This window comes from Homalodisca vitripennis, chromosome 3, assembly GCF_021130785.1.
Source record: "Homalodisca vitripennis isolate AUS2020 chromosome 3, UT_GWSS_2.1, whole genome shotgun sequence".
In the NCBI taxonomy this organism is placed as follows: Eukaryota; Metazoa; Arthropoda; class Insecta; order Hemiptera; family Cicadellidae; genus Homalodisca; species Homalodisca vitripennis.
This window is the reverse complement of record NC_060209.1, coordinates 89,951,941-89,971,482: the sequence shown is the minus strand read 5'-3', so window position 1 is coordinate 89,971,482 and position 19,542 is coordinate 89,951,941. Positions and strand designations below refer to the sequence as shown.

The window sequence follows — 19,542 nt, the reverse complement described above, 5'->3', positions numbered from 1 at the left end:
TGTTGTATCGGTTGCATCCATGGCCCTGACTCCTGTGTGTGAGGGGGAGGTTTGCACGAGTCATACAGAGACTCAAATCAAAAAATCTTGTCTTGTGACGCAAAGGGGATGTCAGTGTGGCTACTCAAACACTGCTTCAGGCATATATTGAGACCACTCACAAAAATTGATCAACTTTTCTTTTGAAAAAGGAACCTTCCCATCACTTTTGAAGACATCCAAAGTCATTCCGATCTTCAAACAGGACGATCCTTGCCTTGCAAGCAACTATCGTTCAATCTCAATTCTTCCAGTCTTCAGCAAAATTTTTGAAAAAATTTTCTATGAAAAGCTTGCAAGCTTTCTAGAAAATAACAATATCCTAAATCCGGAACAATTTGGATTTAGGAAAAACAGATCCACAATAGACGCTGTGAACAATCTTTTGGACAATGTTGTCGATGGATTGGAAGGACGAGAACATGTGCTCAGTAATATTCCTCGACCTATCCAAAGCGTTTGACTGTGTGCATCATGAAACACTTTTGCTCCAGTTGGATAAATGCGGCGTTCGGGTCTCTCGCACTTATGGCTCACTTCTTACCTCAAGGATCGAGACCAGTGCGTTGAGGTATCGAACTTCGTCTCGAACAAAATTAAAATGACCCATGGTGTCCCTCAGGGCTCCATCCTTGGGCCTCTTTTGTTCCTAGTTTACGACTGCAGACTGAATTCACGTGATCCAGCATGGAAAACTAGTTCAGTATGCTGACGACACAACTCTCTGTATCAAAACAAATCAACTCACGACCTGGAAATCACATCCTTCATGGAACTGAATGCATGCATTCAGTATTTTGATGAATTGAACCTGAAAACAAATCATTCAAAAACAAATGTCATGTGTTTTAGTCTTCGACAAAACGATCACGAAGTTTAGCCTGCCGTTGTTTGTGGATGATGTGCTTTTAGAGGAAACTAATCTCCACAAAGTTTCTGAGGAATGTTTCCTCAGACATGGAGGACTGACCCTGGGGCTGCACTCATGTTGACAAATGTATGTGCTAGAGTGGTCCCTCAGGCATATATGCCTTGCGGCAACCTGCGCAAAGTTTTCTGTTTACCCCCAGAGTGTATTCTGAAAATGGCATATTATTTCGGTACGGTTCGGCGGCCCTGATTCATCCACACATGTTGCGCTAATGTGAGTGAGGACTCTGGTCTTACTCTGGGTCGGTTTGAGGGTTGGTGCCAAAAACAAAACATGGAAAGAGGTTTTCAATCTTTTCAAGCCTCCAAAAAAAGGGCAATCAGAAAATTCATTGCACAAATTTAAAATTCACCAGTAGAATGGTTCGTTGTAGGGAATTCTTCAAGTCATGGGAGTGTGGTGAATTGCTGACTTTGTTAGGTTGGGGTTTCCCTGTCCCTTATATATTCTTCTGGAGGAGGTGATGCACGTACTGGCGAATCAAAAGTGTTGATTTAGGTATTCGTGGCGGTGGACGTTCACCGCTATAGAAACAAGAGAGTGCAAAAGTCTCTGGGACAACCTTTTTCCACCACACCCTGCCCACGTAGCAATACAGGACTGGGGGAATCATCTTACATCGACAACATTCTCCCCTCTAAAACATTTCAGCTTGGTATCTGTACAGGGACACACCGCTAATGCAAGCTAAGCTTCCCTGAAAGTGACTCAAACATACTCCGCACAATCTTAACAGATATCCAATTCAAGAACCTTATCGTCCTTAATACGCCTTTCTTGGTGACCTCCTAATAGACGTCTCTTTAATGTCAATGTCTACATCGAATGAATTTCCATCTGGTGTCAGCCCGCGTGGGATGTCTAAATATTCTAACTTTGCGATACCTGAAGTCAGTTTTTTTGAATGTGTTTGAGAATGCAATGCATGAATTGTAAGTATGAATGTGTTTTAGAACGTCTAATGCCTGTGGTTTATTCCTTACTTACTTCTGACTTTTTGCAATTCAACTGATCACCATTTGTCAAGAATGCAATAAAGAGATTGATTTGATTGTGAATTGATGACATTTTGGCCGACGAACGAGTTTGGTCTCGGTTTTTATTCTTCCTTGTTATTCCTGTGCTGAATTCATCACGATCACATTCTATGTTCATTCATCTACGATTCAATTTATAGCTGATTTACCCTACTTCTACATGTGCTCTTACAACGTGGTTTGCTGAATTGTCTAACCAGTTATAATCATCTTATCCAAGTGCGTTGCGGGAAACTTGAAAACTATTTTCTCAAAACTTAATTATACTTGGTACCACTATTGTAGTAATTATATTCGTGACAGTTCCACATTCGGAATAAAACTCGTAAGCTTGCTTCGGTACTTAATTTCATATCAAATTATTCAGCATGGACTGTTATGATTCTTACTCCACATACGTAATGCTATTATCCTATATAGTGGTGTAGGACTATATAAGCACTATAGGGGACTGTGTAAGACTAGTAACAAATTGTACGAGAAACAATTTAAGTTCTGCCGACATTTAAGACTCACGCCTCCTAGGCTGCAAATAGGTTGCTATTTATTACTAGACCCATTTTATATTTCACTCCTCTTTAGCTGCCCGCATCTAATTTTATGTCTCCTACTTTGGTTTCTAGTGCCCTGGGATCGCCAGGCGACAGCGCCATGGGGGGGGGGGGGGTGGGGGGGGGGGGGGGTGGGGGGGGGGGGGGGTGGGGGGGGGGGGGGGTGGGGGGGGGGGGGGGTGGGGGGGGGGGGGGGTGGGGACCAAGGTACATCACCAGTCGTTTTTATTTCGGCTATACCGCGGTTACGGCTCTTCCTCAAAGACCGTACAAGGCCTAATAATAACATCAACTATAGCCACTAAAGTGTAGAAAAACTAGCATCATGGAAGACATGTAGGAATATATTCCTTGCGAAAACAACAGTTTTTGTTAGGTTTACTTTTAATAACACAGCAATGTTTAATAACACTTCCATAGCATTAAATAGTAAAGCATTGCTCCATGTGCGGTACAATAAATAATAATTTTGTAATTAATATTTGCAGTCTGAAGGATAAGTGCCCATATAAATGCCCTTACAGTTATAAAATAATAGTTTATTTATTTATTTACATTCCAACGGCAATACACCAATTTACACTTTACAACACGTTGATGGCTCATGTTAAGAATAAAACAAAACAGCAAAACTTAACGAGTAAAACAAACAATTGGATATAACAATAGCTATGCTACAAAATGCTTAACTGTCTATATGTACTGTTATGCACACATGTAATGCAACGTCTTACAACTAAATCTGACATTGAATACTTAAACACTTACACAACGAAGAAATCCGACAACTCTGCCACAAATGCTAATAATGCGGTGACTAGAAAGTACTACGAATTAGATAACAGAAAGAACAAGAACAACGGACTTAATAATAACTATAACAAGGCAAAAATCAGAGCAATGAATAACAAACGAATAAATAACAACACCATAGAATAAGAAAACTATAGAGAATGTGATTAATAACAAAAAATAAATTGCAATAAGACTATGATTATGACTAGAAGAGATGACTAATGCAGGTCTGGGCTGGAGTCCGCAGCAATGCATTTGACGGCTCGAAGGGATGTGGAGAAAAGATCCACAGACGAGCTAATGTCGTTGCCGAGTCGCATCAATCGTGGGATGGGGCTATGTCGGAGGTAGTTCCTGGCTGCATGACTCAGCTCGAACAAATGCTGCTGCCTTGTTCCTGTGGGGATGCGAAACCGGATCATCTCAAGTAGGCTGAAGCAATTGATCTGACAGTTTATGAGCCTGTACAGGAAGGAGATATCAGCAACTCTTCGTCTGCACTCCAGACTCCGAAAACCGTACGCAGCCGACAGCTCGTCCACTGAGACGTCAAAGTACCTCATCCCAGAAATCGCACAAAGCGTCTCTGCACTGACTGGAGCTGTTTGATATGTCCATGTTGGTATGGGGACCAGACCACAGAACAATATTCCAGCAGCGGGCGAGTAAGTGTCCTGAACATAAGGGCAGCAGTGCCGGTACTCAGCCCGTGTTTAACTGTCCGGATAATCAAACCCAATGACCTTAAGGCTCTGGAGCAAATGTGGCTGATGTGGGAGCCAAATTCGAAAGACGAGAAGATTAAGACGCCAAGGTCCCTGATTACCTCACATCTCTCCACCCGGGATCCGTCCACGGAGTACTCAGCAACTATAACAGTCGTCCTCCTACTATAGGTGATAAGCTTGGTCTTCCAAAGGGTTCACGGGCATTTCGTTGGAGGTGCACCAATTAAGGACATTGTCCAGGGCGCTCTGCAAAACTTGGCAGTCGTGGATAGATGTTACCTCAATGAAAAGTTTAATGTCATCAGCGAATAGCAGGAAGGGAACACCAATGGCTTCCTTGATGTCATTTATGAATATCGAAAAGAGAAGAGGACCTAGATGGGAACCCTGGGGCACTCCAGAGCTTGCAACAAAGGAACAAGATAGGTGATTGGCAAACCGGACGAACAATCTACGATCAGAGAGGTAGCTCTTGAACCATCGCAGCACTACCCCAACGACCCCGTATCCCTCCAACTTAGCAAGAAGGTGCCGGTGACTTATTTTGTCAAAAGCCTTGCTAAAGTCTATGTAAACTGCATCTACTTGATTTCTGCGGCTAAGAGCGTCCATCACATAACACCGGAGTGAAAGTTGCAATCCTACTTGTTTAACTTGTGCATTATTTGACAGAGAAGTAATTCATCTCTTACTTTTGATGATGTATAACTTAAAACGAATTCTTAACGAAGAAACTCCAATTGAACAGTGCTCAGTCTCGCTGAACCGTCTACCTGCACATAACAAACAGAACTACCTTGGGATGCTTAAATTTACTAATGACTTGTCCTGTTGCAGGAAGTTTGGGTGTATCTGTAGTTAAATTCAATGTAAACAAACCCAGTTTTCATTGTAAAGCGGGCATAATAATTCGTGAAATACACTTGAAATGTAGAGCGTTCATTCAAACTCGTAAAGATGCAGAGTATATACTTTGAGATCTTTATGTCTGGCAGTAACAGATTGAGAGAATTTAAGAGTGACCTTATTCATTGTTCATAAATTATTATGAAACATTAAAGTTAAAGTATAACATATTATAGGACGTTTGTGATGTCTTTATCCTTTTCCTCGTATATATCCTTGGCTATAAATGGAGGTCTGTATGAAAAATACAAAAATGTATTGTGATAAGAACTATGATTGTTTTTGCTTTTGCAAAAGTCACGTACCTAATTGATTAATTCATAATTTTCTTGAAATAAGATTTAATCAATCCTTCTTGCAAGTGTGGGAGGACAAACATGTTTAACAAATTTTACAAGTGCCCTTAATATTTTAGGTTTAATTTCGTTTTTCTTGATTTCATATGTACTTATCGACTTGATAATCTATATACGCTTCCGACAGTGAATAAAAAAACCAACGCTTTAACTGCAAGCATATACAAGTTTAAACTGTTTATTTGTATATATCCCTACGGAAGGCCTCCTGAATAATCAAAGTTTACAATCTTCTTTGTTTTAGGTTTATTTCTGACGATGGAAGGATTGTGAAGGAAACAGGATTTTTCCGGACATTTCCCATCGTTCACTGAAACAGAAAAACAGTAACACTACATTTCGAGTTCTGCAATCTGATCTCTTATTTAGGTAAATAACTAACCTAATACATAATTACAAACTAGGGTAAAATAAACAAATCATACCAAAGCGTTGTGGCACGCCTAAGTCAGGAATCACAACCACCATGTTGTGTATCACCATCACTAAATCTAAAACATGCACTTAATAAAAAACTATACACAATACTAATCGTTAAAACTTAACTACTGAATACAGGTCACAGTACGTCTGCATTCGTCTACCAATGACTGCCCAGAGGCCAATAGCAAATGACAATCGTTACGGCAGAAGGAAACAAGATGGCGAAAATAAAAAGGAATGGGGACAGGAACGGGCCTTTTTTATTATTATTATTGGTTCATGCTAGATGGACTTCTTAAACCATATTGTGACTCCGCATTGGTTTATTTCAAATATCTGATCCGTTTGATACTTTTGGTTTTCTTTTCAGTTAATTTTTTAGAATTGGAAACCAAAGCGGCCTAATCGCGACTGATTGGTTGGTCTGCAGATTTAATGTATTTTGCCTCTATTAATTTCCTTTATGAAGAAATGTGGTTCCCGATGTATTATTTCTGTTATATATTTCCTTTCTTTCGTCTTCTGTTGACGGCAAGCGGTACAGCGGTAATATAAATGTAGTTTTACCTTTTTGATATGGATTATTTTCTTGAAAGATTGTTGATATGGACGTGGACGTGATCCACATTGTGTGTTTTGATCCATTTACTCAAAGTTTTCTTTGAAGCGGTCAGAATTAGTTTGAAAACCGATTCATAATTTGTCCAAAATTCTTTACATGATAAAGGATCTAACTATTTTCATGTAATGGATTAAAATTCTATCATAATCACTGCATGTAGCTTATGGAATTCGTTTCCTCTCTCCATTACATACATTGTGAAGCTTTGCCCGGTTGGTGACTGGAATGAAGGGAATTGACTGATGTGTGATTGAATGTATAATTGTGTAGGGCATTAATTTGTTTTCCCATGAGGTGAGACCTTTTATAATAGTAAGTTTTATATAAAAATTGGATGAATTTTCATTGATTATTTGATCAGTGCAGGTTACGTGTAAGAAAATTCCATGTTGCCTTACCTTTGTCTAATGAAATAAAAAATATTCAATTTAATTGAACTCCACTGTTTAAAAAAATCACTTGCTGTAAGCATACTTATTAATTAATTAATTACTAACAATTTTATTGATTTTTCTCTTTTTTTATAACATTTTATTTTAAGCTAAGATTGATTTTCTTATAGGTACATTTGATACACAATATCAGCCTATTAAAATTGCTCTCGAGGTAATACTTTAAGTACATTTCTGCATAACTTAGCCCCCTAAGCCCAAAATAACAAAATTATATATATACAATGTGTTTGAAAAGTCTGGGTACGGCTTAATATTTTACAAACCATAGCAGATAACATCTATAAACTTTGCACAGTGCCATATGGCTATGTAAACTATTTTTCCTTGCTATTACCATGACATGCCAACCATGGGGGGACGGCCCACAGAGGAAAACATGGAAATCTTACATGAAAACCGATGTTTTTTCACTGACTTTTTTAAATAGCAAATGATGTCATACATTTATAACCCAATAAATAAAACTAAAATGAATTTGTCGTCTTTATGTTAATGAATTAATTAAGTTCTACCATTGTTCTTTGTTGGTGAAATAGTTAACTTACTACTTAATTTTGTAATTAAATTTTTTGGTTATTTTTTATAAATACTAATCAGTGAAACCATTGGTTAGTAGAGTGAAACGCCGCCTACCGCATCAGAATACGACGATCCAGTCAGAAATGGCAGCGCATAATGTACTTGACAATGTGTACCTAAAACAAACCGCCATTTCTGTTTGGATAAACTTTTCGAGATGCGGTTTGCGGCATGCAACTCTACTAAGTGAGCTCTCGACCCATGCTTTCATTTAAGATTTCCATATTTTTCTCTGTGGGGCGTCCCACCATGGTTTGCATGTCACGGTAATAGCAAGGAAAAATAGTTTACATAGCCATATGGCACTGTGCAAAGTTTATAGATGTTATCTGCTATAATTTGTAAAATATTAAGCCATACCCAGACTTTTCAAACACCTTGTATATATATATATATATATATATATATATATATATATATATATATATATATATACTAGCAGACCCGACAGACGTTGTCCTGTACACACGTCTTTAATTCGAAAATTTTAAACTTTGATTAATCTGGGTTGTTTTGATAAAAATGTCTATTAAAAAGTTATTACAATATCTAACTTCATCACATGTACATTTAATCACACTTCGACCAACCGATAGTGTGTGAGTATAACATGAGTGATGTGAAATGTAGAGGATGTTTTAAATGAAAACTTAATTTGAAGGTAAAAAAGTTGAAACAAACTATAACAGCTATATTTTTTCAATTTACAACTTAATTTATCGTAATGCCATTGAATGTACAATATTTTTTTTTAATCCTTCAGGAGTGTACACAAACAAATTAGATGATTTTCCGATAGGGCTGAAGTATAATAAATGACCTCCATCATAATCGAATTATTGATATTTCTGAATAGTCTATCTAAACTACCGAATTCCATTATAGTTATTTAAAATTACAGTAGCCTATAGTATCGGAACTGGCCAACAGAATTTAATTTATCAAAAATACTAAATAAGTATTCCGTATAGGGCTGAAGTGTAATAAGTGGCCACCATCACAATCGAATTATAGATATTTCTGAATAGCCTTTCAAAACTACTAAAATGACGAACTGAATTAGATTATAGTTATTTAAAGGCTGAATTATAATAAGCGGCCAACATCGCAATCAAATTATTGATATTTCTAATTAGCCTATCTAAACTACCGAATTTCATTATCTTTATATTTATATTTCTTGTGTGCGTGTGTATGGAGCTGAACTCCTCCTAAATGGGTGGACCATCTTGGAATGTTTTACATTGTATCCAGCAGAATGCGCTACGATCACAATTTCAAATGTTTTCTATTTTAATTCCAGGTTTTCCTGACAGTTTGTGCTGCTTACAAATATGTTTGTTGTTTTGTAACATCGTGTAATTATTGTGTGAGTGCTAATTGTAATATTACATTAATAGAGATTGAAGATGTTTGAAGTACATAAAAAACTATAGTTATTTATTGAAGTTATTGAACTAATTTTGAAAATTTATTGAACGAAGTGAGTATATTGGTCGCATAACCTAAGTAGCATACAAATAAAAAGGTTGTGTTTCTATGTGTGAATAACTATTATTAACAGTTTGGTCACATAAGTTCAAATTAAGGAGCATATAAATCACATGATTGAATAACTATTCGTCCTCTTCCACGAAGACGTGGCATTTTTCTATAAAAATAAAATTCTGTATAATAGTACACAATGAATATGATTAACTTATTGAATATGTAATTTTAATTAAGTAACTTCTAGATAAAAATGTATAACCACGTAGACTACGGTATCTAAAATACTAAATAAGTATTCCTTATAGGTCTGAAATACAATAAGTGGCCACCATCACAATCGAATTATTGATATTTCTGATTAATCTATCTAAACTACCGAATTACATTATAATTATTTAAAATTACAGTATAGTATCGGAACTGGCCAACAGAATTTAATTTATCTAATATACACTTTTTTTGGATGGCAGTTTTGAATCCAACGTATTTTGCTAGTGCTAATAATTAAGCTGATTTTCTTAGTTTCATTGGTGTTCAAGTGCTCTAATGTTGGATTTATCTCTTCATTTTAATCGAGTGAGTGCAACAATATTATAATCTTTAAATATGCTTTGCTAAATATTTCACTATTGATTAAATTAAAACAACCTATCTCACTAACATTGAATGTGCAGGATAGCAGACGATTGCAAATTGTTGCTTAAATTGTCTTCTTCTTTTATAGTCATAGACTGTGAAATGTAGAGTGTATATTAGCCTAGCACGTCTTTTATGCATGATGCCTACAGTTTGCAATTCGTATGAACTGTGCATGTAAGCTACTTTATCACCGTGTTGCCTGCATGTTGTCTTACATATTTTCTAGATTCAATTTTCTAGGTGTTCAATTCTGAGGTGGACTGAGTAGCTTCAAATTGAACGTCAACTCATTATAAACTGTAGAACAATACTGACACGTATAAATATCCTCAAATAATAAGGTGGGATATATTGGTCTATACAAGATGTCCTTTATTCCGAATAAGCAAACTTCCACTGTTTGCATGAAAACAGTCCTTGATACTGAAAAAGGTTTACAGTGCGATCATAAATGTGATCGATGGTTTCATGCCATGTGCACTGATGTCACAGAGTCCGAATATAATAAATTAGATAACGACAGCCGTCGAAAATGGAACTGTGGTCGAGCGGATTGAATTGTTGCTGACCAACACCCCACTTCCCTGCTTATCTCTCAGATGGGTGAGATCTTGAAAAGATTGGATAATCTTTCTGGTGTTCCTGCGGATATCACATCCATAAAGAGTGATATCTCTGCTATTAATGCTACCATTTCTTCACTTGAACCACGTATCTCTGATGTGGAGAAACGGGTGGAATCTATGGAAAAGGAGGTAAATTCCTTGCGTTCCATCAAGTCGCAATCTGTGACTGTTGAAGCTATCTTGGAAGAAACAGCTGATCGTACCCGTCGGGCTCACAATGTGCTTGTGTACGGGGCTTCGGAAAGCGATAGTAAGAAATCTGACTTGAGAATCAAATATGACAATGATTTGGCCACCATTCTGATTAAGAAGTTTTGCCATTCGAATGGCCCTCATCATTTCAGAACTACTCGCCTGGGAGGTGCATCTTCTAAGAAACCTAGACCACTCAAAATAATTTTCGAGAATGTTGGCAATGTTACGGAACTTATGAAGAATTTCAACAAGGATGATCTGGACCAGATGTTGTCCGATATCAGCATTTCCCGTGACAGAACTCTTGCCGAAAGGCAGTTCCTGAATAATCTACGAGAGGAGCTCAAAAGCAGAGTGGATGCTGGTGAACCCAACCTCACAATAAAGTACCGCAATGGTGTACCCAAAATTGTTAATGAGGCTCCAAAAAACTAAATTACACTAAGCGCAATGACCTCTCTATCTATTACCAAAATGTAAATGGATTGCGCTCTAAATTACATGTCTTACGGAAAGCGATTGCAACTTGTGTATATGATGTATTAGTATTGACTGAGACCAACCTTCATAAAGATATTGGAAATGAGGAATTGGGTCTGTCAAACTATTCTATTTTCCGTAAGGATCGTTCGGCCAGCACCAGTAACAAGTCGTCAGGAGGGGGTGTCCTTGTTGCAGTCGAGTCCTCTATCAGAGCTACCGAAATACACCCTTCAGCTCAGGGTATTGAAACTTTGTTTATTTCCATCAAATCGTCTCTCTTCTCGATTGCTAATCAGCGGTGTATATATACCTCCGCAACAGCCTGCCAATTCCTATGCTCAGTATGCCGACATGGTAGATGAGGTGATTGCTTCCGAGCTTGACCATGAGGACATTGTTCTGGTGGGAGATTTCAATTCCCCTGAAACTAACTGGCTGGATCCTAAGCTTGTGGGGGCTACTAGGGCTTCACAATTTATTATCGATATTGCTTCTACTCACCACTTGGCTCAGGTCAACAGAATCTCTAATGCTCGAGGAGTACTTCTTGATCTTGTTTTTAGTTCTCGTTTCCTCCATATGGTGCCAGCTCCTGATCCCCTTTTACCAGTTGAGAATGCCCACCCGGCACTTAGTACCACTATCAATTTTAGAGCTGATTGTAATCATGCCGGTGAGATAACCATCCCTGATTTTCGTAGATGCAACTTGATTGATATCTTCAGGAGGCTTAGCATAAGTATTGGAACCACCTATTTTGATATTGACAATCCTAATGAGTACTTTGACCAATATGTTGATGGCATACACAGGGTCGTACTTGAATCCACCCTATTAAAGACTATTGGTAGACGGAGGTTTCCTTGTTGGTTTTCAGCTGACCTGAGACATCTTGTGGTTAAAAAGAAGATACTTCATAAGATCTATAAAAGTAGCCTTGGACTCAATGATTATAATGAATTTTGCAAGGTTAGAAATCAATGCAAAGCCCTCAGTAGAAAGTGTTATTCTGACTATATAGGCCACATCAATTCTGCAATTCCCACCAACGTTAAGTCTTTCTGGGCTTTTGTGAATAACATGAAGACAAATATTCAGAGTGTAGATGAATATTTTTACGAAAGCAGAAAAGAATCTTCTCCTAAATCAGTATGCAATCTGTTTGCTGCCTTTTTTTCTTCTGTTTTTTCTTCCTCTGATTTGCCACCTTCGCCATTAAACATTGAGTCACCTTTTCATATTTCTACCTGTGTTCTCAGACAAGAAGATGTGAACGCCATCTAGCGTCTCTTGATCCTTACAAAGGACCTGGACCTGATGAAATTCCATATAGTGTTCTAAGATATTGTCATGATTTGCTTGCTCCTCAGCTGACAGTCTTGTTCAACCGTTTGCTTGAACTGGGAATATTCCCGGAGAGGTTGAAATCTAGCTTCATTGTCCCTATCCACAAGTCCTCTGATCTTAAAAACATAAGCAATTACCGTCCTATTGCAATCCAATCTGCTATTGGGAAGGTATTCGAAAGCTTAGTGTTGGACCAGTTGTCTTTTACATTCAAGAGTATAATTTCGAAGGAGCAACATGGCTTTTTGCCTGGAAGGTCCACTTCAACTAACCTTATTCTATACGAAGATTACATCATCTCAGCATTTAGTGACGGACTACAGGTTGACAGTGCATACATTGATTTCGCTAAAGCCTTTGATAGTGTCAACCATGATCACTTGATTTATAAACTCAGAACCTATGGCATAGATGGCTCCTTGTTGAAATGGTTTAACTCCTACCTTATTAACAGGAAACTTGTGGTTAAGTTTGCGGGTGCATTATCTGAACCCTTTCTGGCCAAATAAGGTGTACCCCAGGGATCCCATCTAGGACCCTTTATGTTTAAGGGAACCAGGTAGTGAAATATTTTAATTTTTTAAAATTTTTTTTATTATTTATTATTGTTGCCAATCTTTTTCTGAACAATTTGATACCAAATATATGCAAATCTAAGCACTAATTCATATTAATTTTAATTTTTTTTGTGCGGGAACGCACTGAGCTGATACACATATCAGTAGGATTTCCCATTTGTTTCCCCTAAAGTTTCCCCTACACCCACTAACAATTTACCAATTGCTGTGATGGAACACATAAAACCAATATATAAAGACTTAGCAAGACCCAAATTTATTAAAAAAATGTGTTCACGGAAAGACACAAAAACCAAAACGAGTCCTTCAATAATATGATTTGGACAAGGATTTCCAAAAACAATTTTGTTTGGACTTTCCACTTTGACAATTGGAGTGCAAGATGCAATATTGTGTTACAATGATGGAGCTCTTGGGAAGATAAAAGTTCTTGATAAGTTATGTGGCCAAGCAGGAACTAATTGTGTTGTAGGACTCAAGCGACAAGATAAACTCCGCATATTTGAAGCTGAAAAAGCCATGAAAGATATAGAAAAAAAAGCAAAAGAAGTCAGAAAAAACAGTGAAACGTAGAATATTTGAGAATGAGGAAGACCCAGATGACCCAGCCTATGGCTATGGTGCACACTAATTATGTTCAAGTAGGTAGGCCTATACACATTTGTTAGTTTTAGGGCAGAGTAAAATTTAAATGTTGGTTTTCCGAAAGTTTGTTTTTTTTGTCATTTGGTACCATTATTTTTGCAAACTATTGAACCAAATTTGACCAAACTTGCACACATTCTTTGTATTATCACAATAAACAATAATAAGATGTATTATTACATGAAAATAAAAAATAAAAAAATTATAACACTTTTATGCAAAAAAAAAATGTTTAAAAAATGTTTTAAAATTCAAAAATCAATAAAAAAAAGTTTTAAAAAATATATGTTTGAAAAATCCTTATTATTGTTAACAGAGCAACAAACAAAATAGTGTGAAAGTTTCATTGCAATATCTCTTTTAGTTTTTGAGAAAAGTGTACCTAAAAAAAGGTAAATTTTACATGGGCGAGATTGCCCACTACCCTGGTCCCCTTAACATCTTTATTAACATTATTAGTGCAATTGGTCTTAAGTGTTTATTATTTGCTGATGACATCAAGGTTTTCTCTGCAATTACGGGTCCAAATGACTGTCAACAACTTCAGGATAGTCTCGACAGGATTGAAAAGTGGTGCTCCCAGAATTGCATGAGGTTGAATGTAAGCAAGTGTGCAGTTGTTACATTTCATCGTTCAGCTGACCCTGTTATGATCGAGTATAAACTGTGCGGTACTGTGTTACCAAGAAAAACTCAAGTAAAGGACCTTGGTGTAATTTTCTCGGCTGATTTACGGCCGGACAAACACATTGACCATATTTGCAACAGAGCCTCTAGAACACTAGGCTTTATAATCCGCACTTCTAGAAATGGCCTTAGCACCAGAGCTTTGATGTCCTTGTACACTGCACTTATCCGCTCCATCCTGGAATATTGCTATGTTGTTTGGGCCCCTTATCAAGTTGATGATACAGATCGATTAGAGAAGATCCAGAGACGCTTTTTGCGGATAATAGGAGTTAGGCTGGGCTATGATTATATGGCAGCACCTGTTGACACAATAGCAGAGTCTCTTGGGCTGTTGTCCCTTTCTGTGCGAAGACAACTTGCTGATGCTGTCTTCCTGCGTAAACTTCTCATTGGGCAGGTTGACTGTGATGATCTTCTTTCAAGGATTAGTTTCCGCATCCCTGGATCAACCAGATCTCGAGACTTGTTTTTTTCGTCACTAGTATTCCACATTCTACGCCATAGTTGTCTGCCTAGACTCCAAAGAAGAGGAAATGCACTGTCTTCGGGGCTGGGATATGATTTCTTCTTTGATTCAGAATCAGCATTAAGAAGACTTTTTAAGTTATAAACTACTTACTACTATTTATTCTTACTTGTTATTGTGTACCAATTAGTCTTGATCATATGTTTACCATATCATGCACTTATTAACATTATTTATTGCATCCAGTTCACATCTAAGTTTATGATTTGTAGATTAATTAGTCATTGTTGTTGCTTATATAGTTATTATTAAATATTGTCATATGTTATGTTATTGTTTAAATTATTTATATTGTTGTTAACTTATTTATTTTTATCACTGTTAAATTTATCACACACATCAAATTATTGAATTTTTATCTATTTATTATTGTTAAAATATCATTATTATTGTTATTATTATTATTGTTATCGTTTCTAACTTATTTATTTATACACGGTTAAATTTGAAGTTCTTTTTTTTTGTTAGTGTAACAACATAAGTAGATTGGATGAGCAGTGTATATGGTGAGAAGTGATAGGTGGCGCCTTTATAGCGTCACAAAATTAAGTGAAATTGTTTGGTCCTGTGTGGAACTTTACTGATTGGATTAGTTCGGAGCAGAATAAAGTGCTTGGTGGCGCCTTTAAAGGGCCACATACAGAAATTCAAAAGTGGGAAAGTTCTCCTAAAACTGAACGTTATTTATGTCCAATTTTTAGTTGCTTTTTGTTATTATTTTATTTACTCGTTATTGTTATGGATTTTAGTTGTTTTTGATATTCTTATCAATGTATCTGTCACTTATTTAGACTATCTTGGTAAGTTCTCTTTTATATAATATAAGTAATAAGTCAAGTATTCTTGAGTCTATAATTTGTCATTGAATGGAAATGGTGTAACCGTTGATACAAATAAATAAACAAATAAATAAATACATACTAAATAAGTATTCCCTATAGGTCTGAAGTACAAGTGGCCACCATCACAATCGAATTATTGATATATCTGAATAGCCTATCTAAACTACTAAAATGACGATCCAAATTATAGTTATTTAAAGGCTGAAGTATAATAAGCAGCCACCACCTCAATCGAATTATTGATATTTCTGATTAGCCTATCTAAACTACTGAATTTCATTATAGTTATTTAAAATTACAGTATAGTATCAGAACTGGCCAACAGAATTTAATTTAAAACCAATTCCTACACTATTAACAATAGTTATTGACACATGTGATTCTCAATTAATTTAATATTACAATTAGCACTCACACAATAATTACACGATGATACAAAACAACACACAAATTTGATAGCAGCACAAACTTTCGGGAAAACCTGGAATTAAAATAGAAAAACATTTGAAACTGTGATCGTAGCGCATTCTTCTGGATCCAATTTAAAACATACCAAGATAAAAAACAATTTATTTATAAACAAAAAATTAACTGATCAATCGCTGCACACTTAATATTTACGAATTTCAGTTAAAAGTGTATTTTACTAAAACTGCCAATTTTATATCTGGATAACCTCTATTGATATTCCTGATTAGCCTATCTAAACTACCAAATTTCATTATAGTTATTTAAAATTACAGTATAGTATCAGAACTGGCCAACAGAATTTAATTTAAAACCAATTCCTACATTATTAACAATAGTTATTGACACATGTGATTCTCAATTAATTTAATTGTAGTTTAGATAGGCTATTCAGAAATATCTATAATTCGATTGTGAGGGTGGCCTCTTATTATACTTCAGCCTTTACATAACTATAATCTAATTCGGATAGTAGTTATATAGGCTATTCAGAAATATCAATAATTCGATTGTGATGGAGGCCACTTATTATACTTCAGCCCTATCGGAAAACCATCTAATTTGTTTATGTACACTCCTGAAGGATTAACAAAAATATTGTACATTCAATAGCATTACGATAAATTAAGTTGTAAATTTAAAAAAATATACTTGTTATAAAATTAGTAATTTAAAATTACAGTATAATATCGGAACTGGCCAACATAATTTAATTTAAAACCAATTCCTACACTATTAACAATAAGTAGTTATTCACACATGTGATTTGTATGCTACTTAATTTGAACTTATGTGACCAATTCTGACTGCAGATTAAAAAATGTAAATTACAACAAATTATTTTAAATCCAATTAGTTTAAAACTTGATTATCTAAACTGTTAACAATATCCACACACAGAAACACAACCTTTTGATTTGTATGCAACTTAGGTTATTTGAGGTATGCGACCAATATACTCACTTCAATAAATTTATTTGCAAAATGAGTTCAATAACTTTAATAAATAACTATAGTTTTTTATGCACTTCAAACATCTTCAATCTCTATTAATGTATTATAACAATTAGCACTCACACAATAATTACAGAATGTTACAAAACAACACACAAATTTGATAGCAGCACAAACTGTCGGGAAAACCTGGAATTTAAATAGAAAAACATTATGGCTGTGTTGTAATATTATAATGTTTACGTAGAACAATGGGTGAAACTTCATCTTTGCAATCTGCATTACACTACTGATCAAGCACTTTACAAATTTAAAATATGAACTGTCTAAATTTTAAATGTGAACAAATGTTTCTGCCTCTTTGATGAACTTCAGCTGAAAATATTCACAGCTGTTAAGTATCAGTTCACTTTGTATTACGTGTCGTTCATAGCGCAGTCTGGCGGATCCAATGTAAAACACTCCAACATCAACAACAATTTATTATTAAAAAATTAATTAAATAAACTATTTAAATTGGACTGAATTGTGAATCTAAACCATTCTCGGATGTACCTGAAGACACACAAAAAGTTTCATTAAAATCGGTCCACCCGTTTAGGAGGAGTTCAGCCTCATACACACGCATACAAGAAATATATATATATACTAGCAGACCCGACAGACGTTGTCCTGTACACACGTCTTTAATTCGAAAATTTTAAACTTTGATTAATCTGTAACAATCTGGGCTGTTTTGATAAAAATGTCTATTAAAAAGTTATTACAATATCTAACTTCATCACATGTACATTTAATCACACTTCGACCAACCGATGTGTGTGAGTATAACATGAGTGATGTGAAATGTAGAGGATGTTTTAAATGAAAACTTACTTAATCTGAAGGTAAAAACGTTGCAACAAACTATTTTATAACAGGTATATTTTTTCAATTTACAACTTAATTTATCGTAATGCCATTGAATGTACAATATTTTTTGTTAATCCTTCAGGAGTATACACAAACAAATTAGATGATTTTCCGACAGGGCTGAAGTATAATAAGTGACCTCCATCACAATCGAATTATTGATATTTCTGAATAGCCTATATAACTACTATCCGAATTAGATTATAGTTATGTAAAGGCTGAAGTATAATAAGCGGCCACCCTCACAATCGAATTATAGATATTTCTGAATAGCCTATCTAAACTACTAAAATGATGAACTGAATTAGATTATAGTTATTTAAAGGCTGAATTATAATAAGCGGCCAACATCGCAATCAAATTATTGATATTTCTAATTAGCCTATCTAAACTACCGAATTTCATTATCTTTATATTTATATTTCTTGTGTGCGTGTGTATGGAGCTGAACTCCTCCTAAATAGGTGGACCATCTTGGAAAGTTTTACATTGTATCCAGCAGAATGCGCTACGATCACAGTTTCAAATGTTTTCTATTTTAATTCCAGGTTGTCCTGACAGTTTTTGCTGCTATCAAATATGTGTGTTGTTTTGTAACATTGTGTAATTATTGTGTGAGTGCTAATTGTAATATTACATTAATAGAGATTGAAGATGTTTGAAGTACATAAAAAACTATAGTTATTTATTGAAGTTATTGAACTAATTTTGAAAATTTATTGAACGAAGTGAGTATATTGGTCGCATAACCTAAGTAGCATACAAATCAAAAGGTTGTGTTTCTATGTGTGAATAACTATTGTTAACAGTTTGTTCACATAAGTTCAAATTAAGTAGCATATAAATCACATGATTGAATAACTATTCGTCCTCTTCCACGAAGACGTGGCATTTTTCTGTAAAAATAAAATTCTGTATAATAGTACACAATGAATATGAGTAACTTATTGAATATGTAATTTTAATTAAGTAACTTCTAGATAAAAATGTATAACAACATAGACTACAGTATCTAAAATACTGAAGAAGTATTCCCTATAGGTCTAAAGTACAATAAGTGGCCACCATCACAATCGAATTATTGATATTTCTGATTAATCTATCTAAACTACCGAATTACATTATAATTATTTAAAATTACAGTATAGTATCAGAACTGGCCAACAGAATTTAATTTATCTAATATACTAAATAAGTATTCCCTATTGGTCTGAAGTACAATAAATGGCCACCTTCACAATCGAATTATTGATATATCTGAATAGCCTATCTAAAGTACTAAAATGACAATCCAAATTATAGTTATTTATAGGCTGAAGTATAATAAGCAGCCACCAACTCAATCGAATTATTGATATTTCTGATTAGCCTATTTAATTTAAAACCAATTCCTACATTATTAACAATAGTTATTGACACATGTGATTCTCTATTAATTTAATATTACAATTAGCACTCACACAATAATTACACGATTATACAAAACAACACACAAATTTGCTAGCAGCACAAACTGTCGGGAAAACCTGGAATTAAAATAGAAAAACATTTGAAACTGCGATCGTAGCGCATTCTGCTGGATCCAATGTAAAACATACCAAGATAAAAAACAATTTATTTATAAACCAAAAATTAACTGATCAATCACTGCACACTTAATATTTACGAATTTCAGTTAAAAGTGTATTTTACTAAAACTTCCAATTTTATATCTGGATAACCTC

The 19,542-nt window shown here is 35.3% G+C and overlaps 1 protein-coding gene across 1 annotated transcript; it reads left to right on the top strand.

Moving 5' to 3' along the window:
- The first annotated feature begins 14,015 nt into the window (after positions 1–14,015).
- LOC124358280 lies at positions 14,016–14,726 on the top strand. The gene has a single exon (XM_046810574.1). It carries the CDS (start codon positions 14,016–14,018, stop codon positions 14,724–14,726), a length of 711 nt encoding a protein of 236 aa, XP_046666530.1.
- The last annotated feature ends 4,816 nt before the right edge of the window (positions 14,727–19,542 follow it).